This window comes from Physella acuta, unplaced genomic scaffold, assembly GCF_028476545.2.
Source record: "Physella acuta isolate Inbredline_101_S28 unplaced genomic scaffold, ASM2847654v3 ptg000053l, whole genome shotgun sequence".
Classification (NCBI taxonomy): Eukaryota; Metazoa; Mollusca; class Gastropoda; family Physidae; genus Physella; species Physella acuta.
The window spans coordinates 384,980-410,437 of NW_026731573.1; the positions used below are offsets into that span (position 1 = coordinate 384,980).

General features: G+C 32.9%; 1 protein-coding gene across 1 annotated transcript in view; it reads right to left on the reverse strand.

Moving 5' to 3' along the window:
* LOC131946783 (histone deacetylase complex subunit SAP130-A) overlaps positions 1 to 25,458 on the reverse strand; it is a 56,640-nt gene that overhangs the window by 19,503 nt on the left and 11,679 nt on the right. The window contains exons 3-10 of the mRNA XM_059307716.1: positions 25,016 to 25,124; positions 24,628 to 24,900; positions 22,635 to 22,869; positions 21,515 to 21,849; positions 21,279 to 21,347; positions 15,038 to 15,279; positions 5,531 to 5,607; positions 278 to 402 (exon numbers count right to left, since the gene is read on the reverse strand). Of these exons, the coding sequence (XP_059163699.1) occupies positions 278 to 402; positions 5,531 to 5,607; positions 15,038 to 15,279; positions 21,279 to 21,347; positions 21,515 to 21,849; positions 22,635 to 22,869; positions 24,628 to 24,900; positions 25,016 to 25,124 (1,465 nt within the window). The remainder of the gene's footprint in view (positions 1 to 277; positions 403 to 5,530; positions 5,608 to 15,037; positions 15,280 to 21,278; positions 21,348 to 21,514; positions 21,850 to 22,634; positions 22,870 to 24,627; positions 24,901 to 25,015; positions 25,125 to 25,458) is intronic.

The window sequence follows — 25,458 nt, forward strand, 5'->3', positions numbered from 1 at the left end:
AAAACTGTTTTTTCCAACTCAGGGAGGTGTATAACGTCAAGAATTTCTCAATTTCTTTTTTTGCACGATTACAATACTTTCTATATACTTCATATACGAGAAAGTAAAAAAAGGAAAGCTAAATTATGTCAATAAAATGTTATATGATCTTAGAATTGAAGGCACTTTAACAGATGAAAAAATTGAGCGGAGATCCTGATTTTATCTGAAAATATAAGTGACTAATGTTTTTAAAAAGTTAAGTCTTCAACTTTAATAGTTGTATTAACCTACTAACTTTTGCCTTGAGAGGGTAAATAAAAAGTTCCTGTCCCAGGTCTCACTATAGTTGAAGGTTGATGATAAATATAGTGCTGCATCCACATAGAATCGTCAGGTGCAATACCCATTTGATGAGTTGATCTTGGTGAGGAAAAATAGAGAAACATACATAAGCACAAAAATGACATGCTAATATTAATTCAGAAAATACAGGAAAGCATACATTTAAAATGTGTCATAAATAATTATCTTTTGCCCACATCACTAGAGTTTTTGCTTAAAGGGTTCAACAGTTTGTTAAGATTATTTGGATATAGCAAAAACAATATTTGCTAAAATTATCTGTAATATAAAATTCTATACTGCTGTTTGTTAATCACACCTGAATTAAATGTGATACTTGAAAATTTCAGAAGAATTTTTTTCTAGCCATACAACGCAATTCACTCTTAATTCTGTAATAAAACTATTGTCATCTCATGTTTAAAGTGACAGAAAACGGACCTAAGCTGACAGCGGCCTTACATAAACTATACACTTTTTTAAGTGCCTGAATTAGATTTTGACTACTTGCAGATACAACACAAACTTGATATTGGTAAGGAGATAGCTCTGGTGACTAAACACCTGGAAAAATACCAGATTTTCAGAAACTCTATATATAGGGATTAAAAATGAACCTGTTTGTCTCTATTAAAGGCAAGTAATTGCATCAAGAATTTCAACTTTAATTTCCCTCTATAATTAAACACAAAAATGAACGAATAAAACATTTCCTATAAAACAAAAATTTCTTTATAATTTAGACAAACCGTTTTCGAATTGCTATAAAAACTAATACATAATAATCAATACCTGCTTTATCAAAAAGTAAAACTAAATTGCACCTTCTGTGAACAGAGAGTCCAATACTTGTCACAGTGTGAAATGTTTAGTTGTGTATGTTGATAACTTAATAGCACAGTGAAAATATATTTTATGTCAGATAGGGTTATTGATTAAGCTAGTGGTGTTAATGATGGTTTCATTTTCATAATTGTTTTATTTACCCTAACCCTAGATTAGATTTCCTAAACGTAACCCTATTTGTTGTCTCTGCTTAACATTATCTACTACCTTATGGGTAGGGTTAGGTTAAAGTTTATCAATTTGTAATTAATGATTGGTATTCTTTTACTCCATTTTTAGGAATTTCATAACTTTCATAACTGGGGTAATTACATGGGGGTATGGAAGGTCAAGGGAAATAGTGGAGCATGTCCTGCTTCCTTTATGTTATTGGTTGAAGGACTAATGGGTCTTCTTTTTATTATTGTAAATTTAAATTGAGAACTTGACTTTAAGGTGGTATTAGGTTTAGCTATAAGTTATAGGTAGTTTCAATGTCAGTTTGCAAATATTTTAAAAGTAGATTTATTTATGTTAAATTTCAGTTTTGGTTAAGATTTATACATTGATTTAGATTTAGAATGTGCATAATATTGAGCTTATGACTTAGGTTTTGGTATAGAGTAATTGATGTTGAAGTTAACCCTATAATTACTTTTTTAAGTTTCCTGTTTGGCAGTAAGTTCAATTTAATTTGAGACATTGACTTGTAATATCTTTATGACTTGGGATGGGATTTTGTTAGTGCAGACAATAGAACTAATGGTCACTACAGATGACAGTTTAAATAAGACCGTAATTTGAAAGATTCATTTCATATGATGGAAAATGACCAGGTTTGCTGAAATAAGAAAGGGTCTGATATTTATTTTAAAAAGCGTTTTGGGATTAACACTTGTAAAAACATTTGAAAAAAAATTAACCATTTTGATAGCTAACCACATCAATATTTATGATTTTGGAATAACTGTAGATTGTGTTGTTAAAAATAGGTGGTATCATATTTTTAGTTCCACAAAAATACAACGTTGGGGTCAAGGTGAGTTCACATTAGTCTTGAAATCTGGCAAGCATAAAGCAAATATAGCAGAAACATAGTTATTTCAGATTGGGGGAAAAACAAAAATCATGTCACAGCCAAAAAAGCAGTACTCATCGTGAGGTCACACTTTCACAAGAGCTACAGTTGCAACAAAGTGTGTGTGTGTGGGGGGGGGGGGGGGGGGGGGGGGGGTTTTAGTCTACTCCTCATAGTCGCCTTTTGCAATGATTTCAATATCAATTTGAGGTTGCAAAATAAAATAGAAGCAGAAAGAAACTGGTAGATGGGGTAGCTTTAAAAACAGAGGGTGAGACAATTGAAAAGAAATGCATGTATTAGATTTTCTGTTTACCCTAATTTGTGTACTGTAGGCCAAGCAGTACTTGATTTAAGTTACAGCAAAGTATAAAGATAAGATACCACAACACCTGAAAAACTGTTAGTTGAGGTAATGCCTCTAGCAAAGCAGAACTGCCCATCTTTCATCAAAGAAGATTTTTTTTTATTACATTAGGATCAATCGTGAGCCTTCATTACAGTTTTAACTCACATGATCTTCTTTTTCGTTCTTAATTGAGAATGTGGTGGAGGATTTAGACAACAAGTCCAACTTCGTGAATAAACCGGACTGTGGTCTCCAGATCAGCAGGTGCCCCATATAATTTATCCCTGAGTGGGGTGAGCAGGGGCCAGTGTCTGACTTGCGCCTGGCTATATAAAGAACATTCCTGAAGGATGTGCTCCATATTTTCCAGGGCCTTGCCACAAGGGTATATTTCGCCACACCCAATTTTTAGTTTTTTATGCATGTGTCGATTTAGTCTGTTATGGCCTGTTCTAAGTCGAAAGATTATGTATTGTTGTTTTCGTGTCAAATTATAATATCCATCATCTTTATTGTAGTGAGGGTGTGTGTCAGACAACATTTGTGTTTGTTTTTTATTATTCTTGTTTTTTCTTTCCCCCAATTTTTGCCAGCTGGTCCACAATCTCATTACCCTGTATCTGGCAGTGGCCCGGGATCCACTGCAGCACAATTCTGCTGCAGGTATTTATTAGCCTTTCTAGTGCTGTCCTAAGTGATTGAGTATAGGACTCTGGATTTTTTAGGGATTGCAGGACAGATTTGGCATCTGTAAGAAATACTATCTGACTATTTGGAGATTCAGGGTGTTCTGACAGGAGGTTTGCTGCATGCTCTAAAGCTTCTTTTTCTGCCCTTAAATTGTCGAATAGGCTGCCTGTGGCTATTGACTTTTCCAGGCTTTCTCCGCTTGGCCATTCAATAAGGACGCCAGCCCCGCCATTTTTTGTGGCATCTTCAGCTGAGCCATCCGTGAATACTCTAATCCAGGTATTGCTGGGGTACTGATCCTTGATGTGCTTATTTGTTATTTTCTTTAGTTCTTCTTGATCATAGTCAGATTTTTTTTCTATGGTGTCTATTGAGTCACTAATGGTTAAATGATAGTGGGAGATCCAAGGCGGGAGAGGTTTTGAGTTTTGATTGTTTCAGAAATGATGTTTTCGATTTCATATTTCTTTTTTAGATTCTTTGCTTCTTTGATGAAACTTGTTCTTTGTAGTCTGTTTGATGTACTGGGGTTCTGGAGTTTGTGTTTTAGATTATTGTTTTCCAGTGCCTCTAGCTTTGTGCAATTGAGTGAGGATTTTTGATTCTCTTCTTTTTTCTATTGAGCTAAGAGCGGCTATTTCCTCCATTGCTTTTATAGGCGTTGTTTTCATGGCTCCTGTCATTATTCTCAAACCAATGTTCTGAAATTTGTCAATTTTGCTAATATTTGTTTTTTGCTGCTGAGCCCCAAGCCAAAGCACCATATTCTAACGTAGGTCTCACATAGCTGGTGTAGGTTTTTTTCAGGATGTGGTGATTTGCTCCCCAGTCTGTTCCTGCCAGTTTCCTCATTAGATTAAGTCTTTTAATCCCATTACTTTGTGTGTTTTCTATTTGTTTTCTCCACGTAAGTCGAGTGTCAAAAGTGACTCCTAGGTATTTGGGGTGGTCATTTTTTTCTAGCTCTTGATTTTCTAGGGTTAGTTTCATTTTTTGATGTTTAGTTGATAGGGTGAAGATTGAATAGGTTGTTTTCTTGGTATTAATAGATAAGCCCCAGTTTTTGGTCCATTTGCTGAGCTTGTCAAGTGTTTCCTTAAGACAAAATTTTGAAGTACCAATATATTGCTGATTAGTGAAAGGTCGTCTGCAAACATGCTTCTTTTTACTCTCCTTGGGATGTTTTCATTTAAGTCATTTATATAAATGAGAAAGAGAGTAGGAGACAAGACTCCTTGATGGACTTCATTTTTTATAGTTACAGTATGACTTCTTTTTCCTTGCATGGAGACTGAATGCTTTGCGGTTGTTTAGGTAACCTTTGATCCAATTTAGCATGTTATGAGATACTTGATGGTTTATTAGCTTTAGAATTAAACCTTGCTCCCAGACCTTGTCAAAGGCTTTTTCAAAGTCGACCCACACTATTGAGGTTGGTTTTTTTATTCTATTTCCTGAGAAATGAAGGTGATTTGGTCTTCAGTAGATCTGCACTTCCTGAAGTCTGCCTGTCCGTCTGCTAGTAGATTGTTAAATTCAAGAAACCAGGTCAGTCTGTTGTTTACTACTCTTTCCATCAGTTTACAAACGCAGCTTGTTAAACTTATTGGGCGATAGCTATCGACTTTGTTCCTGGGTTTTACTATCTTGAGAACAGGTATTATGATTGCTTTTTTCCAAATATTTGGGATTTTCCCAGATTTCCATCTTGCATTAAATATTTGGAGCAGTTTTTTCTTAGCAATGGGGCCCAGGTGCAAGAGCATATCATTTGAAATTTTGTCAGGGCCTAAAGCTTGCTTAAGTTTGAGGAGCTTCATTGCTTCTCCAAGCTCCTTCGTGCTAATTTGAGCTACCATTCCAGTGGAGTAGGGGGGAGAGACTTTCTGTAGTTTTTCTTTAACTTCAGTTTGATTTTTAACCTCTTCTACTCTTTGGTGGCAGATATTTATTTGTCCCATTTTGCTGCAGTGGATTATAAATTCTTTAGCTGCATCCTTTTCCGTTTTTATCGTGTTTTCTATGTCGATGACTATAGGAGTAGCTCTGTTTTCTTCTTGGTTTAGCCTTTTTGCAATACTCCAGAGTTTGTGACCATCTCTATCTACATTGAGGGGTTCTGTTTTTTCATGCCAGCTTTTCCTTATTGCAGTTAGATACTTTTTTCTAAATACTAAAAACTCATATGATACTATTGATACTGTACCAAATACTTTTTCAGTCTGCAGTGACCAGAAATTTTAAGAAATTAAAAAATATCTTACCTGTTGTCTGTTTGAGGTACCACTGATGATGTTGTCACTGTTGTTGCCAGTGTGATTATTGCATTAGGTGGACGTGGCTGAAAAAAAATAATATTTCAATGAAGAAAGTTTTGCATTTTTTATATTTCCTTTTAGAGCAGTAACACTGACAAGTTTAGTGATTTAGTAAATATGTTTAATACAGCCATCAGCAATGGATTCTGTCAGATAAGTGATTAATGTCAACTAAATATCAGTAGATACTATACATACATATATATATATATATATATATATATATATAAAGTCTGCTATATCCTTCAAATCAAAGTTGGTCACAAACATTATTCTATGTAAACATGCAAACTAAAACACTTTTAGAAATCTATATATATAATTCTCTTCTGGGAGACGCTAGAAAACAAGCTGTAAGCGCGCTCCCTACCGCCCCCACCCCTACATGGTCTGGTGAGCTGTGGTTCACGCTAAATATTTACATTCGTGGAGCCGGGTTTAGTGACGGCTATTAGGGGCAGATAATTTAGTTTGAAACGATTTTAAACTTAGGGGAGGTAACTAAGAGGAGGCTGTTTTCACTAGGGGGGAGGGGGGTGGGTAGGGTAGGGGTTCACTTTGCTGTTCAATTATGAAATGTCTTCATTCTTAATTTTAGTGTTGGAAGGGATCCCCCTCCAACACAATTAAGGATACATGTCAACTGGTTATGCGCCATTGAGGCCATTGACTCCGATTTCAGCCTGCTTTTCTTTTTGGATTTGCTTCCATAGCCTTTGTCCAACCAAGAACAAATTACAAGGCAGCAGTTGTTTGATTTTGGAGTTGTCTCTCCTAGAAGAGTGGCTGTCCCCAGCTAACAAGCCTCATCTGCCCGAGGGTTTGAACTCGAGACTTTTCGGTTTAGCAACCTTGAGCATTACTGACTCGACCACGCCGACCTCAATAATGAAATGAAATTTACCATGTAGATGACCTAGGCGATTTTAAGTGACCTTAGAGGAGGCAGAAAGATTTACATATGTATTTTTTAAGGCTTTTATTTAGCTTCCTCAGCATGCTTGTGTGTATGGCTCCATAAGTATTGTCATCTAAATTTAACCCACCTTCCATTGTACCACTGAGCTGAAATTTGGCACAGTGGTAGACAAACAAAACAATATTGAGATTTTCTGACAATGCAAAAAGTGCCATGTTGAAAAGTATATGACATAAACTCATTCTTTTGAACTCAACACAAACACACAGATAAAAAAACAAAACATTTTTCAAACCTCAAAAATAAGTACTTCATTTCAGTTAGTGGCATTGAAATTGGCTTTTCTCAATTTTCAATAAAATTGAAAAGGTAAGTAAAAAACAAACGAGTTATTTTTTTTTAAAAACAAAAAATATTTTGTTATAACAGTATACAAGAGTTATATAAAATGTATGATTGACAAAGGTTTAACCTATCAAAAATGTGTCTTATTAAAGAAAATAAATTATGACACCTACAGTTTATCTGACTATGTTGAAATACAAAATAACCATGGCTCTAAACAGTTAAACAGTCTCACATATACTTATTTAATATATAAAGTTCAATTCTGTATTTCAAATGTATGTTTGTCGTGGATTACAAAGGATTAAAATAAAAAAAAACGATACTTCCATTGTGTCAAGTGTTAAATGTCTAAAGTGCTCATGGTCTAAATGTATGTAAAAAGTAAAGTTTCCCTTTCAAACCTGACGGTCTATGGGGCAAGTGAAGTAGAGTTCACTTGTTTCTGTGACCTCGGCATATGAAGAGATAGTGTGGTCAGCACTATGCCCAGCCGCCTATACTTTCCCTAACGTGAGTTAGGTACCCATCAGAGTTGGGTGGACTCAGGGACGTTCTACTGTCTTGAACCCGGATTCGAACTCGAAACTTACGGGTTAGCAGTCCAGCTCTCTACCGCTAGACCACACCGTCCCTTCTAAATGTATGAGTTAAAAATTAATATTGAAAGTGTTTTAAAACAGTTTTCATTTTACATACTAAGCCTAACAATATAAAAATTAAAACAAAAAATGAATCAGCGTTCACAAAATTTCTAATTGTGTCGGAAAATTATTTGCATTTAGTCCTTAGGTGCTCATTACATCACTTGATTAAGAAAACACAGTTACTTCCCTTTATAAAAATCATTACAGGGGCGGGGGGAGAATCAAAGGCAGTTGATGTAAAAAAAAAAACATCTTTATTCGGGAACGGGAATTCCCGCAGGTTATTATTTATGTCTTTTTTTGGCATTTTCGTTTTAGTCTGTTCTTTTTTGCCCACGAAGGGGAATTCGTTTTTGTCGGTCACATCAGAACGCTCTTTTATAGACACCTGCACCAAACTACAAGAAGATATACCATTTTATATAATACTAGCCGCCCCGGTTTGTGTAGTGTTTGTGTTTTATTTGTGTTGTGTTGTGTTTATGTTGTGGTTGGGTTTGCGTTTGGATTTGGTTTGTTTTCGTTTGCTTTTTCATTTGTTTCTTCTTTGTATTTTTTCTGTTTGTGGTTGGGTTTGTTAGGTTTTTGTTTGTATTTGTAATTGATTTGCATAATGTTTGCTTTTTTTTGTTTGTTTTAGTTTTCGTTGGTTGTGGTTAGGGTGGGCAATGCCGGGTATATGATGATTACTAAACACACAGGTAATGGTCCTTAACAGATAGTTTTTTCACAGAGGCCAGAGCAGGGCCTGGCCAGCAAGTAAATTAATATTTATAAGTGATCCAATGGTAGCTGGAGCAGTGCAAGGGTCATATACAGAAAATATTTTTGTCAAAATAATTATTAGTCTCTAGACTAGAACCGGCAGCGCTTTTAAAAGTAAGAAAATGTATTTAAAACACCTCAGTTTGTGTGCCTGTGTATCTAATAAATATATATATTTATATATATATAGCTGCTTCTACAGTTATCACAATGTGGTAGGGCTACACCAAAATACACTTGCTTATATATATACAATTAGGGTCATCCATTTATGACGTCCACACATGGGGAGGGGGGGGGGGGGAGGGGGTTCGGGTAATTGTGGACGTCCACATATTGAATTTATTAAAAACAAAAAACTTACATTGAAAAAAAATTTAAAGCTGCACATGAAATGTAGGTTATACATTAAATTGGCAGTTCTCGTGTTGAATATCCCCAGCACAAGAGGTGAATAAATTAATCAGAAATGTTACTGTATACCGCCCACATAAGAAAAAAAACGGATGTTTTTGGGTTTTTGCAATCAGGAGGGGGCCAGTGACAGCGGCAATTATTTAAAACATTTCAAGGTATTTTAAACATTTCAAGGTATTTTAAACATTTCAAACAATTAAAGCATAAGTTTAAAAACAATTAGTTTTAGACTCCGATCGTGTAACTAAATCATAGTCTAAATCATTAATTTGTATCAAAACCTATGATGACACAGATCTAAAAAAAATTTTCAAGTAAAAAAAAAAAAAACCACATTACAATTAGATATTTAAATAACAGTGAGTGTATAGTGTGCTCATTGGTCAGGCGTGTAGGACTCAAAGTCAGCGCAACTTCAACAAAGGGGGTGAGGGTGGTGGTGGTTTGTTATGGAAACACGTGTAGTATAAAGTTGAGTAAAGTGTACGGTCCACAACATCTTTAATTAAATATGAAATATGCTTTTTTTTCAACACTTTCTAGGCCAAGTAATAGATGTTACAGAAAATATCAAATCCTATATTACATTAGCAATTAATAATGTAGCAAGGTACACACTACATGTTATTATATTAGTAATTTTGCAGCATGTTTTGAGAAGTCTACTAAATGGTTGTGGATGTCCACAAGGGGGGGGGGGGGGTAAAAAATTCCAATTTTTTGCGGATGTCATAAATGAATGGCTAAATTGATAACCATGCTGAACTTTTACTAGTCTTGCATTCTTAACAGTTGTTCTTCACAACTATCACATGTATAAGTTGTAAAAATATGTAAGGAATAAAATTGTTATTGTGGTCAACGTTATTTTTCAAGCACAAATAAGAGGACTTAAAAGTTTTTTTCTTTTTAAAGGGCTCTACTAAGGGTTTATTTCCAAGCAGACTACAAATACATCTACGCAAAAGCACGGACCATTAATATGTATGCACATTGTTACAACAGTAATATTTCTCCCTCCCCCCATCTATTCCTGGTACTTGTTGGACAAGCCATATACATAACATTTAGCATTGTTAAAGTTGAAATTATTCACATAAATGTTGTTTAATACATTTAAACATATCATCGACTTTATACTAAAATAAATGATTTCACCCATGTATTATTTTGTTTAAAATCATTGCAAAAAACAAAACCATCCTGAACTTAGCAGTTTTTCTACTTTAAACTCTAGCTATATATTGTTGACAATGGAGCCGAAAAATACAATCAGAATCTTTTACATTTAGCAGTTAAAATGGGCACCTCAAGGGACAACAGAGAAGGCCATTGAAGATGTAGAGACACATGGATGACAAGCAGCTGTCAGAGCAAGGACGGTCTTGGGAGACTACCAAAAAGAATTGCCGGATTATGACAAAAGTGAAGGGAGCTATCTGTGGCAGCCCCCATGTGTCTTGGGAACAAAAGGGAAAAGATTATGTGATGAGGTAAAAAAATAACCATCAATTCTAAAAAAGATTATTAAAGTTTCAATTGATTTTCAAAAATCCCTTTCAGAAAAGACAAAATAAAACTGTGCAATGAGAAAAAAATTGACTCTGCTACAAAGTGAAAGGGGGTTTAATTCATAGGACAAAGGTGAAAAATGACATGGAAGTGTAATCATTAAATCGAGTTATTGCTTTAATAATAGATATATACTAAATAAATAATAAAAACTTGAATGACAAATTAGTTTATTAATATTAATTAGCTACACTTTTTATTCTGCATGTAAAACCTGCTTAAGTCAATTTAGAAAACTTGGTGGTGTGTTGTTAACAAAGAATACTACCAATTTGAGCGACCGGGTCTAGAGCTATTTAAGTGATGGCTGAAGTGTGTTTGCAGAGCTCTGCCTTTTTTGGCCATGCATAACATATTATATTCAGTTTTGTGTTTTAACAGAAATAAACTGGGAGTGATCTCCCCTAAATGTTCTAGAATATTCTTATATAACACTACGCGGGATGGCAACTTGGGATTTAGACATGATTTTTAATCCATTTAACTTTTTTTTAAAATAGAATCTCATAGAAAAAAGAATTGCACACAAAGTGAACAGCAAACAATATGTGTATAATAGTGAGGAAAATTATTAGTGCTTAATACATTTGTATATAATAAATTCGTATGCCGTTTTTGAGAAATTGGAAATAGCACAAAGTACTAATTCCGATCAACGGAAATGACTCAAAATTTGAGAGAAGGCAGAGAATTAGATATTTAACTGATACGTGAAATTTCATTCATCTATTGGAAACAGCACTCAATTTATAGACTTGTGAAAAAACAAAAGTAGAATAAGTTCCACTTCCGGTTACTCTAAATTGCTGAAAAGTTGACAAAGAACTACAAATTCGATTTTTGGCACAATTACAATACTTCCTCTGTACTTCGTATATAAAAAAGTAAAAAGGACAACCATTCTAAAAATGCTAATCAAAATGCAAACAATGTCAAAATAGCATATTTGTATACATTATGTCATTAGTGATTGTTATGTCCCGTGTATTATGTATATCAGGGGTGGGCAAAGTGTGGCCCACCACAGAGTTTTTTGTGGCCCACCAGACATTCAGAAAACCCCCACATTGAATTGAGATTTGCTTCTTGTCTGCGACCAAAAGTTTGTCTCGTAATTTTTCCATTAGAGCGGCTATGTCAATGCACATGCGCAGACAGTGAAGACATGCACTTTACCGGTTTGTCAGTTTTATTTCAGTTTTGTCTCTGCAACAGTAACATTTTAAAATTTCTAAATTAAGTGAAGCCATGAACCCTCCTGAAAACTACCACTTTTGTTTTAATTATATTCATTGATTTTTATAACTAACTAGAGTTAACTCAAAGAACTGTGTCTATTTAAGTAATGTAACAATTTGGGGTCATCCATAAATGGCATCACTCAAAGGGGAGGGTGGGGGGTCCGTAATTTTGTGACGGTGTGTGATGAGGGTAGGGGGGGGGGGGAAGAGTTCAGATGGTGGGACGTCACACTTTTGCATTATAAAAAAGCAATGTTAGAAAATCATTTTTTGCAGTTATTTCACTTTTTAGAAAACTGTTTTAATAAATTGTAATAGGAATGGATTAAAATACTCTATGTTGAGAGAGTTCAGACAAGATTTTGGAAAAATATCGATGTTTTTAAGAAAAATTCAACTGCAATTTTGAGGGCGGTTGTAGGCTGAGGTGTGACGTCATTTTAGGGGAGAGGGTGGGGGGTGTTATGGCTTTTAGTGACAATGTGTGTGTGGGGGGGGGGGGGGGGAGAGAAATCGTAAAAAAAAAAAACGAAAAGTCATTTATGGTTGACCCCTTGGCCTATTGCTTCATTTTATTAACATTTAAAATATTATGTCTTTTATTAATTATATTTCTTAGAAATAAGAATGCATAGAGTTCAAATTAAAATTGCAAACGATGAAGTAGGGGGTGTCAAACTGTTTTTTTTAAAACAGTCCCAGAGCTTTTTTGAAAGTTGCTATGTCAAGAACTCATGATTCTAAGATAGTGGGCACTAAATTTATTCATATATCTCAAGTAGTAAAAAAGTTATGACGTTTTAAAAAATTGGTTTTTAACTTTTTTTTCAACACCCTAAAAAGTGCCATGTTTGAGAGGTTATATCTGTAAAAGTATATGTCACAAACACAATCTTTTGAACCCAACACAAACACACATAGGGCCTACACAGAGAACAGACTCAATTTTTTTCAAACCTCAAAAATAAGTACATCATTTAAATTAATTGCATTAAAATTGGCTTTTCTCACTTTTTGAAAAAATTAAAAAGGGAAGTAAAAAACACAAATTTTGTACATTTTTAAAGCATCACCAAAAAATATCTGATAAGTAAATCAAAATGTAGGGGAACAACGCTTCTTTTAATTTAAGTTACATGTATGCCTATAACAAGTCCGTTTGAAACACACGTTTGATCAGAAGAGTGCAGGGGTTCACAATCTGTCAAAAAAACGTCTTTTTAATAAATTAAAAATAAATAAATTATGACACCTACAGGTAAACGGTCTTTTTTTTTTGTCTGTGATTTATTTATATGCGAACCAATGGTGGCTGGATCAGTGCAAGGGTCACATAAAGAAAATATTTTTGTTGAAATAATTATTAGTTTCTAGAACCAGTGGTGCATTTAAAAGTAAGAACATTTATTTAGAATGCCTCAGTCGATGTATCTTTATGTTATAAATATGTATTTATACATAGGTGGTTCAACGAGTATTGCGATATGGTAAGGCTACACCAAAATACACTTGCTTATTAAATACAACTACGTAGGCTAAATAGATAACCAAAAAAACAAATGGTAGCTGCAGTGAGGTCGGTCGAAGCTGAAAAATTACGTAGAAGTCTAATCATTGAACGGCGTTATAGCTTTAATAATAAAAATATACTGAAGAAATAAACTATAAAAACTAGACTCACAAACTTGTTTATTAAGTAGCTACATGTTTTTATTTATTTTACTGTACTATCAAGTCTCTAAAACTTGCTAACATCAACTTAGAAAAGCTTGGTGGTGCGTTGTTAACAGAAAAAAAAACGCAATTTTCTTCGACCGGGCCTAGAGCTATTTTAGTAATCACTATAGTGTGTTTTGTCGAGTTCGGCCTTTTTTGACCATGCTCAGAAATGATAAACAAAATAAGTGTTTTAACAGAAAAAAGGACCACCTTTCTGAAAATGCTCATAATAAATGTATACGATGATAGAATCACATGATAATTTTCAAATTTCTTAGTTTTTTTTAACATTTTAAATATTTAGTCTATTATGCATTTTTTTTGTTTAGTATCCCACTAAAGGTTATTCAATTCTGCACATTTTAAAGGTATTTGTAAAGAAATACATTAAACGGTCAAAAAAGGCCAGCGAGTTGAATGAGAGAGGGGTCAAAATCAGTTATTCGACTGCCATTGAAAAAAAATTCATAAAAAACGTTTTAATAACAAGCTTTTATGTAATGATGCACTAAAAAGTAGAAAATAAATTATAGACTACTATTTAAATAACTATAAAGAAAAGCGTGGGTCACTTTAGTATCTATTGGATACCTTTACTAATGTTAAGGAAGACACCCACGCTTTTCTTTATAGTTATTTAAATAGTAGTCTATAATTTATTTTCTACTTTTTAGTGCATCATTACATAAAAGCTTGTTATTAAAACGTTTTTTATGAATTTTTTTTTCAGTACTTTACATGTTTTATTTACAATAGAGTTACATGACTAAAAACCATTGCGCGCCTACTGAACATCACGTTCAGTAGGCGCGCAATGGTTTTTGAACGCAGCCATTACGTGATGGCGCAGCTATTGAAGGTGATGACGCGTGTGGTGTGGTTGGCTAGACATGCCTACTAATTCGGTCCAAATTTTAATTAATTCATAAAAAATTAATTAGGCATCCAATTAAGTCAAATTTAGTTTCAAATTGCATTGTCTTCATGTCTAGACCGACGTGCCAAAAGTGAATCGCATCGGTCAAGTAGAAGTTTCCGAATTTTCACTCCTGCGTTTCCGTCTAGACAGACTTACGACAGACAGAGGAAGTGAGTTAAATAAAAGCTTGTAATCATCTCGGTGATAGTTTTCAATTGGTAAATGAGATATATTATTATCAACAACTATAAAAATGACACATAATTAGAGGGCTTAAAATCTACTTTTTAATGGTACGAGCCCTTTTTATTATCGAAACTATGAAGTGAAAAGCTACTATATTTGGTTGACGCAGGTGAAAATGGCATTTTTTAACGGCAGTTTGACATACCAACATGAAGCTTTCAAAATCATATTTTTCTAATCCAGAAAAATAATAAAATTTGATTCTTGAATCTGGGATATCCTGGAAAAGTGGCACAGCTGCATATTATAATGCAGTCTAAAAGTAACCTCTTCTAACATAAACCCCCGCCCATATGATGAGTAATATATATAAGAATATATAAGAAGCATGGAGGTGCTAGGATAAAAATTAAATTTTAGTGAGGTCAATAATCAAATATAAAAAACTTTTTATCATTTTAATTTGTTGGTATTTAATCTTGTTTTCTCCCCTTTTGTTACTGAATTTAGTTATTTATAAATTAAATTTCAAAGACTATCTTAATGTCTCTTTGGATTAAGAAACAGATTTTCTTGCATTATCACTCAAGACGAATGAATCTGAATCATTAGAAGTTGGTCAAAATTAAGTTAAAAAGTTTTCTACAGCCCACAAAATAGACAATGCAAAATAAATTAAATCTTATAAATGAAAAGTTTGGAAATCACCAGAATTAAAATTACCTGATATTCAGAAGATATTATAATGCCTCCAGAGGATGGATGATTTGATGTAAGACCTGACTGATCATGTCTTCCTACATCTAAAAGTGCAGATGACAATGGTGCACTTGACAATGTAGCTACAGTATTTGTATGAGTAGCTGTTATGGATGACAGCACTGTTCCAGAAGATACAGCATGTGCTGGAAGTGAGGTTGTTAAAATACTGCCAACTGAATGCAGCCGTTGTGGTGTAACTTTAGCTGAAATATTTAATGGAAAGTTTCTGTCAAATGAAACAAACAGAAAGGGTTTTTTTTTAATTTGAATAGCTGTATGTGAGGACTGGCATGGAGTTACTTTTCATGTTCAAGAAGTGAGGTAGTTATTTCAAAGCAAAATAAAAACTAGTATCTCTTTAACAGAGATAAATATAATCAGTTTTTAATAAGCACATGTGGAAAAAAGTAAAGAGAAAAATCAGCATATAAACTCCAACTATCTGAAGCTATATGTTGTAATGATATGAATTATAGAAGTAGGTATTCTAATATTTTAATGAACAACACAGAGTTGAAGAGAATCCTTCCATCATATTGTTGATTTGAATAAAATTCGTTTATATATATATATATATATATATATATATATATATATATATATATATATATATATATATATATATATATATATATATATATATATATATTTTTTTTTTTTTTTTTTTTTTTTTTGACTTCATAACAGCCGTAAAATATAATAAAAATAAACTTAAAGAATTTAATAGTTTTGGAAACACTATTATAAAATTTGCAAACCAAGAGAACTTGAAAATAATTTTTTGAGTTTAAGCAAAGGCTACTTTTCTATTTATTTTCATCAAGCCCAAGTTCACTTTCATAAGACAATCATTGATTTGCTGTACGGGAATGCTGTGATTGATTTCTGACAGCCCCACATCTCATAGTTACTTTTTTACAAAAGGTTGAAAATAAAGTTTTTAAAATTTTTTTTGCTATTTTAAACCATATGACCTCGTTCTACCATTTTTTTTTCAAATAGCAAGATGTCTTCGTTTATGTTGCCATTACCACGACAAAACCAAATAGCCTTTGCCTTATATAATAATTGTGTTTAATTACCGTAAAAACTAAAAAATCAAATGCATAGACTCTTTTTAAAATCAGAAAAAAAAACCAAACAGCCAGGATTTTATAACCATATTAATTTTAATTGCACCATGAAGATTTAAAAAAAAAAGATTATAAAAAAATAATTCATGGGCTTCCCAAATAACTTCTAGGTTATTCTAGGTTGGGTCCATTGACATTTTCATTATCGATATATTCCTTGTGTCAAAATTTGAATGACCAAGAACATAATTTGTAGTTCTGTATCAACTTTTCAGCAATTTCCGATAATCGGAAGTGGAACTTATTCAACTTTTAGTATTTCAAAAGCTTATAACTCGAGTATTGTTTCAGATAGATAAACGAAATTTTACATGCAGGTAAAAGATAAAATTTTCTTCCTTCTGTCAAATTTTGAGAAATTTCCATTGACTGGAAGTAGTTCTTTACGCTATTTCTGATTTCTCAAGACGCATTTGAATTTTTAAAGTACTAATAATATTATATATTATTATGATATATATATTATTATGCACATATTCTTTGCCGTTCACTTGGTGCGCATTTTTTTTTTCTCAAGATTCTATTATATTTTTAAAAGTTTCAAGTAATTAAAAATTGATTAAAAATCATGTCTATATCTCGAGTTACAATCTCCCGTAGAGTTATATAGGAATATTCGAGAAAGTTTAGGGGAGATCACTCCCGCTTTATTTAAAATTCACATCAATTTATATAAAAATGAAAGTATGTCTGCATGAGTGTGTACTTTTTACATTACTACACCTTTCATCGGATAGCTATGAAACTTCGGGTAGTAAATACAGGGTTCGCACTACTGTTTGAAAATGAAATTCCAGACTTTTTTGGAAAAATTCTAGTCTTTATACAGATAATGTGTTCGCGAATAATTTATAAAATGATGCAACATTCTTACTCTCATTATAATTCCTTATATTAAATTGACATTTATTTTATGCAAATGAGCTATATTGAACTTTCTCTAGCCAAATTGACAGAAAATCACTTTTCTAATTTTGCCTAATCCACTCTACCTAAAATTTTAATAAGTAAAATAATTGATTAAAATGATGCAATTATTTTGTATCGAACATTAGACTTATATAATCTGTTCATGCTTATTTTTTCAATTAGACTATTATTAAAATGGTATTGCATAATAGAGAGAGAGTTAATTACTTAAATGTAATAATTTAGGTCTGCTCTTGTTGAGTAGCCTAATATAGGCTACCTGTAAAGAAAATTTTTGAGCAAAAGAGGTCACAGTTCATCCCCCACCTTCCTCCCCACACAAGACACGGTGAAGGGGTCACTGTGAGGTCAGAGTAGTCTAGACTTCACTAACGCGTGTATAATAGTGCGGAATAGTTGGATGAGACAGCCTACTTATTTGGACAAAATTGTAATTAATTCATAAAAAATTAATTAGGCATCCAATTAAGTCAAATTTAATGTTAGCTTGCATTTTCTTCTCACTTTTTAAAATTCCAGGCTTCGTACGAACACTGTGGATAAGGGGGTGGCTCCCCAGCAGGAGAATTCCGTGAAGCCCTGCCAGGTTATGATTTGATGCAATGGAAGGTGCAATTGGGGGCACGTAGGGTAAACTTAACTGTTTTTATACAAAGTAAAGAGGAAGAACTGTAATCAAGCAATTTTGTCCGGATGTATGTGTGTGTCTATGTATGTGTGTAAGTCTGAACACAATGACTTGAGTACCATTAATTACAGCTAGGTTGATGAAATTACATATATAATTTTAAAAGTTAAAGTTATTAAAAATGGATTAAAAATCATGTCTATATCCCAATTTGCCATCCCCTGTGGTGTTATATAAGAATATACGATAAAGTTTAAGCTTTTTTAAATATACAGTCCTTATTACCTTTGTAATCTATATACTACTAAAACTCAAGTTTGTTAAAATGTTTGAATATTTGTTTGTTTGTCCAATTGACTACTGTAGAAAATCTGCGCTATGTGGAGAGCTGTAAAATAGTAATTAGGTAGAAAACAATTTTTCTTTTTAGATAGACTGTTAATCACAAATTTATTTAAAGACGTTAATTAATTAACTGATTTATTCATAGGTAGATTAACTACATTAATTTTAAAATTTTCAAACAATGACTTTCTTTGACTGAATATTGATGTCACATGATTTGTTTACTTTTATTATACAATACATTTCTCTAGATCTACAGATCAGCTGTCAAAGGAAGAAAAAGTTATGAACTTAGAATTCTAGATTTAGATCTAAATCTAGGTCACAAGACTTAACGTAAATTCTAGATCTACAATCTAATCTATTTCAGGCCTTAATTATTTATATAAATCTTTGTTTAGCTTCAATGAAAATCTAATTCGAGAATACATGGGATTTATCTATCTAGGTTCTAGATCTAAATATAGTAGGATTACACGCTAACTTGGAGGCGAGGTCGGTAGCTAACAACAATGGTGTCTGGACCGGACACATGACTTCCGACCATTTTTAGACTATGTTTACCATGAGCAAAATGGCGGGTTTTCACGTTATATAAACATGCTATAGGTGGCCAGGGCTAGATATGCCAAAAAAGCATTTTAAAATTTGCTTTGGAGAATGAAGGCTAAATTTTGAAGTCGGTGTCATTAAAATTAAATAGAACTTTTTAAAGGTCACCTGTGACGTCAATATATGAAGGGATAGTGTGGTCAGACCCATGCTCAGCCAAAATCTGTGTTTTTAGAAGATAAAAAACGTCTTTTTGAATGTGGGGGTCTGGTTATTTTGTGAAAAAGTCACAGACGTGATGTCATTTATGGATGACCCGAAACCCAGTCATCCAAGGTATGACGGGTAAGTCTAGTAGTCTTTAATGGTTAAGTTACTAATACTATGTTCTATAATGATAGTAGATACAGAAATCAAAAGAAAAATCTAAGATCTTTATAACATGACCAGGTATTGAACTATTTTATATTGAGTTAAAGTGTATTGTAAGAGAAGTGTTAAATAGACAATACTTTGCTAACCTAAACGTCTTGTTATTTTTAATAATATGATGGGCACCATCCCTAATAATTAACTGATGCTGTTGCATAAAAATTCACCTACTGTTTTTAAACAGGGATTTAATGTTAAATCACACATCTAAAACCATATTTTCTCCTAATTCATAAATGTCATCCCCCCCCCCCCCCCCCCCCGTGCCTCCAATGAGATATGTGATGACCTAAAAGAAATATCGTGGAAATTCATAAATATATGTCAGAAATATGTTTTACTAAGAAATCTTTTCCATGCATTAGAGATTTTGATGTCTTTAACTTTTCTTGACTAACGCAGTAAACGCTGGCATCAGCAAACTTTTCCTGGATTACTTGTAAGGTTAATAGTTACATGCTGATAGTTATATTAATAAGAGTGAGAGATAAATACTAAACATTCCCACAGGTAATGATGACAGTGCTAAGGAATGCTGACTATAAATTGACACCTGAGGCTAATACGTAGCCTCCAAGACAGAGACAGACTCATCTATATGAAGGGGGATCCAAGCCTGGAGAGGAATGCTAGCAAAGTGTGGCATATTTGTGCGCTAAGTGTACAAATAAAAGATAACCACACATCAACCAAGCAGCTTTACTGTTTTTTTAAAGTTGAATGGTTGTTTAGTGTACGAGTAGGTCTGGAAAAAATTCACAGGTTTCAGTGACCGAGATGTTGGGTAGACAAAGGCCAGGAATGTTAGAGACACATTTATAAATGTTAGTTTGGACCGGCTAAATGGTAGCTTGCAAAAAGTAACTGTTATCCGAAAAAAAGGGGCTTCAGTGTAAAGAACTCATGAAGGAGGCCAGGGGCACTAGTGTAAAGCAACCCCCAGCGGGCACTCCTGATACAATTTGACTGCTAAGATAGCCACTAAGATAGCCGCAGGGGTACTCTGAGTACCAAACTGCTGCCTACCAAGGGGGTGTTGCCACTCCAAAATAACATTTTTAATGGCAGACGCCTTTCCAAAAGTATTTTTATCAACTTCCAAAGTCTCATGGCAATTGAATGATAAGTGTAGCACTCCTTAAAGGACAGATTAACACATAAACTTTCTTTTTTAAATATATAAATTAAAATGAAATGAGCTGCATACTTTTGACATGTAACATTTTTTATGGTTTAGTGTCCGTTATATAATTCTAAAAAAAACCCGTACTCATCTAGTGTACCGCATATAACATTTCCATAGACGAACCCCTTCCCCCACTCAATAAATACACCACTCATAAACACACCTGCTTAGTAGCTAACAGATGTTTAAAAACAACTGCTTGTCTGCTACTTTTCACTAAAACGTTCACAAATGTCGTGAATTTGGTTTGAAGCAGGGTTTCTTAAGACATCACCATTAGTGAGACGAGGGTGGCGAAATAAAAAAATCTATATTTAAATAGAACAAAATTTTCAACCCTCAAAATTTCTGGGAAAACACTGGCCTGATGCTATACTCAAAAACTTAACAAAACCTTCTATAGTTAACATCTTTAATTATTTAAGGGTAAAATTAGACTTTTGACCCTTTAGGTGTCATAAGTGTATATTTTTATTGTTTATAATATGAATATAAACAGGAAATGTATGTCAAAGGTGGAAGCTAATATTAATGTTCCGGTTTAAATATTTTAATTCGAGACGTTATTTCAAACATAGAACTGTAAGTTTATTGTTTTAGAAAAATTGATGCACTTTCAGGATATCTATTATTGCTCTCTCTCCAATGATTATGTCAACATAAAAAAATATATTACCATGTAGATCAACATTTTATCTAGAAAAATCAGCTTTTACTTTAGAATTATTATAACGCAAATGCACAGAGTTGATGCGACACCCTTTGACATTTTTTGTTGTTTTTTAAATGCTACCTAAATTTCATGTCATATTAAATTAAATACCTAGTATAAGTGACAGTCTAATAACAAGTTTTTAACAAACTTTTAACACCCTGAAACATTTTACAGAGATTAAAGACATTGAGATTAAGCAAAAAACTTATATGTGCAAAATCTGGAACATTCAAATGGTTTTCAATGTAATAATTTTAATTATATAAAATTAATAAACTCACCAACAGGAATTGGTGGTGCAGCAGCTGTGGTGGTACTGACTTGTGAAGGATTTATTGAATTAATAGTCACTAAAACAGGGTAAAATTTAATTAGTAATAGCAAGATATATTATATTGAAAAAAATTACAGATGCTATAATTATGTTATTTAATCCATCCTAAACTTAATTAAGAACTGTCTACGTCACTTAAAATTTCTAAGCTTATAGCTAAAATAGCTATGAAAAACTCAATACCTGTTTTAATTGGTGTTCCTTGCTGAATAATTGTTTGTGAAGAAATTACTTTAGTTTGAGATGTTAAGTTAGTATTGTTTTTTGACTGTCCAACAAAAAGTGCAGTTCGATTAAGATCAGGAGTTGATCTCTGATGTACATTTGTGTCAGTGGAAAGTGAAGTATTTAATCGTTGCTGATTGCTTGAAGTTAAGTCATTTTGTAACTGGGATGACACTACACGACCCTGATTTGCTTCAGAATTAAAAGGGGATGCCAGACGATTTAGTGTTATATGCACCGGCAGAGACCCAGGTGTAACAGAAGCAATTGAACCATGTAATGGATAATTAGCGCTGAAAATATCAATGATTGAAAATTAAAACAGCAGTGTGTGACTAAATGTACAACGGTAAAATAAAAAGATAAATATTAATAGTAAATTTAATATAGCATTGAATGTAGCGAGTCAGTATATAAACTGATGAAATGAAGTTGGCTTAGCATAAATAAACAACTATTGTTTTGTTAGAGCTGAACTTGAAGTTATAGTTTTGGGGTCAATTATTATGAGCTGACTGAATATAGGTGTAGTTATCTTTTTATCATAGTGACATTATGATCATCTATAGCAAGATTCAAACAAATTATCTTGGATAGCTATTATAATACACATAACTTTGTACTATGTAACAGAGCTAAGGGTGTTAAACAATGACCTGATTACCATAAGGGTTAGCAAAATGATTATAGAGCAAAGACTAGGAATAACCACATCATTCTTAATTTACATTCATCTTTCCTGTTGGTGCCCAAGACACATGTGGCAGATGAAGTAGAGTGAATCTGTTTCAATTACCTCGGCATACAAAAAGAAAAAAGTGGTCAGCACTATGCTATTGTTTCTCTAATGTAAGTCAGGTACCCATCTGAGAAGTCCTATAAACTCAAACCCAACATCCAAACTCATGATGTAATGTGGAGATTAGCAGATTTTGTTTTTTATTTATACTTTTCAAAATAAATTATAATCACTATTTTGGTAAATTTAAGATTGCATTTCCAAAGAGTATTTTAATTTATATAATAATAAAACAGGCGAACTAAAAATAAAGGGAACTATGGAAACCATATACTGTACCGAGATAAATCTTGTGGTTGAGGCTGAACTGTGGATTGTCCTCCAATTGCTGGTGACTGAGATCTTGTTGTCTGTCCTGTGGTTGTTTTTATATTCTGGTAAATAGGTGTACGTGCTTGAGGTAGAGACAAAGGGGGATTAACACCAGTACTCAATCCAACTGCCATTTGTAAGGTAGATGGGTTTGATGGGCGCAAAAGAGCATTTGACTTTGGAACAGGCAATGTTGTAGCAGCTAATAAAAAATATAGATGCAGTTTATTACAATCATAAATGTATTTCTATAACTCACATATGTAAACACAAAATTGGAAAAAGGAAAAATCAAAACAAATGTAGGCACTCAAGTGAATTCCTACCATCTAACCCAATGTAGACTGGACGACAACAAAACTTTTATCTTGAACATGTTTGAAAAACATGCAGAAGAAAACTTTTAAAATTTTACAAGTGTATCAACTGTGACCGTTGGTCGAGCTGGTTACTTAAATAGGTGTGGGTTCAAAGCTAATTGGGATCCGAATTGTATTTTGGAATTTTTGCATGTTAAAAAACACAAACACTAACAAAAACGCAAACACAAATATAATATAAACACAAACACACAAATATAAACGCAAACAGTAACGCAAATGGAAATAACTTTATTTTTGGAATTAAGTTCTGAATGAAATTTTGTCTCAAACAATGTGTAATTATGTTGCTTTTGGAGCACTAAATTCATACGTCTAAGGAAATTTAGTTACGCTAATTGTTAATAGCCCAAATATACCATGGTACTTACAAGTACTGTCAGGAATGTAGGATATTTTTTCCAACATATATAAAAAAATTACAAAACAGGAATAAACTGTAAAATTTATTAACTAATAACATGGCAATTATTATAACAATCATTTTATAATTTTCACACATAAACACAATTCAAAATTATATTTTGAGTATGGTTTTAGACTGGATTTTCTATGGGAACACATCTTTGATCTTCATCTGACTGTACCAAACACAGAAAAAGGTGGGGACATGTCCTACTCCCTTATTCCTTAGTGACACATTCTTGTCTGTTGTCTTTTTTTAGTTGCAACAGTCGCTGGACTGACCCTGCCTTTGCTGGAAGATTCCAATAGCAATTACAATAAGCCGCATTTTAAAAATTTGACAATTTTCTGCAATAGATATAACAAACAAATCTTACTACTAGAACTAGACTTATGTATACAAATAAACTTCACTAAATCTAGTAAACTAGCCTGCAATTTTTATATTCATTTTTGTTATTCTTTTAGTAATAGAAATCTACATTTAATATTTTGTTAGGTAAACCATATGCTAACCTTCCTCTAAATGGATAAATATCATTTTTGAGTACACTTTGATAATGTATTATCAAAATAATTTTTATGCGACTCCACATCAAATATCTGCCATTTCCAAGAAATCCTAAAAATATAACCATATGCCCTGACGATACTCCTAAGTATTTGTGTAAATACTGATCTTATACAAAGACAATTTGTTTAAAATTGAATAACTAGAAGTTGAACACACTTACCTTACTATTGAAGATGCCAATAAAAAATATTTGGGCTTGAAAAGTTGAATATTAAGGTAAAGTGAATAAAAATTAAGAACATGTGTGAGATCTGTACAGGAAGAGATTGAAAATAGCGCTGCACCAGTAATTTAAAAAACGGCGGCACAGCCAACTACCAGTGACTCAGGGGAGATAATACTATTAATTATATCGATAATTTTAAAATTAAACTTAGATTAAAAATAATCCAGGTTCTTATAAGTACCGTCAGTAGATACCCAAACACTTGAGTTTTAAAACTTGCCTGCCAAATTAGTGGACTGTCAGAATGTTGTGAGTTGTATCATAAAATAGCCATTAATACTAAAACTAATTAATCTTATTCTTATGAAAAATTTTATCTAATAAACAACATACCTACAAATTATTTAACTGTAAAGCTACTTTACCCTTACTCACCTCTTTGTAGATTTGAAAAATTGTGAGTAGACTGTTGCATTGGGGTTTGTTGATTTGAATTGGCACTTCGTATCATACTTATAGGAATAGGTGAGCCAGTTATTCCTTGTTGTACAACTGAAGACGTCATTGAGGCTGAGTTTAATTGGAGGATGTTTGCTTGTGAAGGAGTAACAGGAACTGTTTGAGAATTATGATTTATAGTGCCAATGGCACTTGAAGTTGTTGCCACCAGATTCATAATGGTCTCATTGGTTGTTGTTGGTCCTAAAGCTAGAAAATATTGCGGAAAAAAAAAATTCATTTTACTGGAATTAACTGAACATAAGAATTTTTCCTCTCTTAAGAAGCACTTTTATTTTAATTACAAGAAATATTATTGCTTTACCAGGAGAAATAATGTTCGGTATGTTTGCTTGTGAAACTTGGACATTTCGAGTGGTGATGCTATGTAAGCCTTGAGAAGGAGGAGCTGGGGCTATTGGACGAGCTGGTTTCTGATCAAAACAAATTACAGCAGTTTATGATTCAAATAATTTACAGAATAATGTAAAAATTTTAATAGTATATTTATGAAGACTTTAAGCTGTTTCCAAAACATATGCTTTTATATACTACTGTCTTATTTACCAAAGGTACATTTTTTTAATTTAAAAAAATACATAACCTCAAAACACCATAAACATATAATTTCCACAAATCCAATGTTGCTTTAAAAAAAAAAACACTGCCATATTCAGAAAAAAAAAAAGGCAAAAATCTTAAATTGGAATTCTTATTGCTATGACATATGCCAAAGACTTATACTACAGGTATCTTAACCAATGTGAA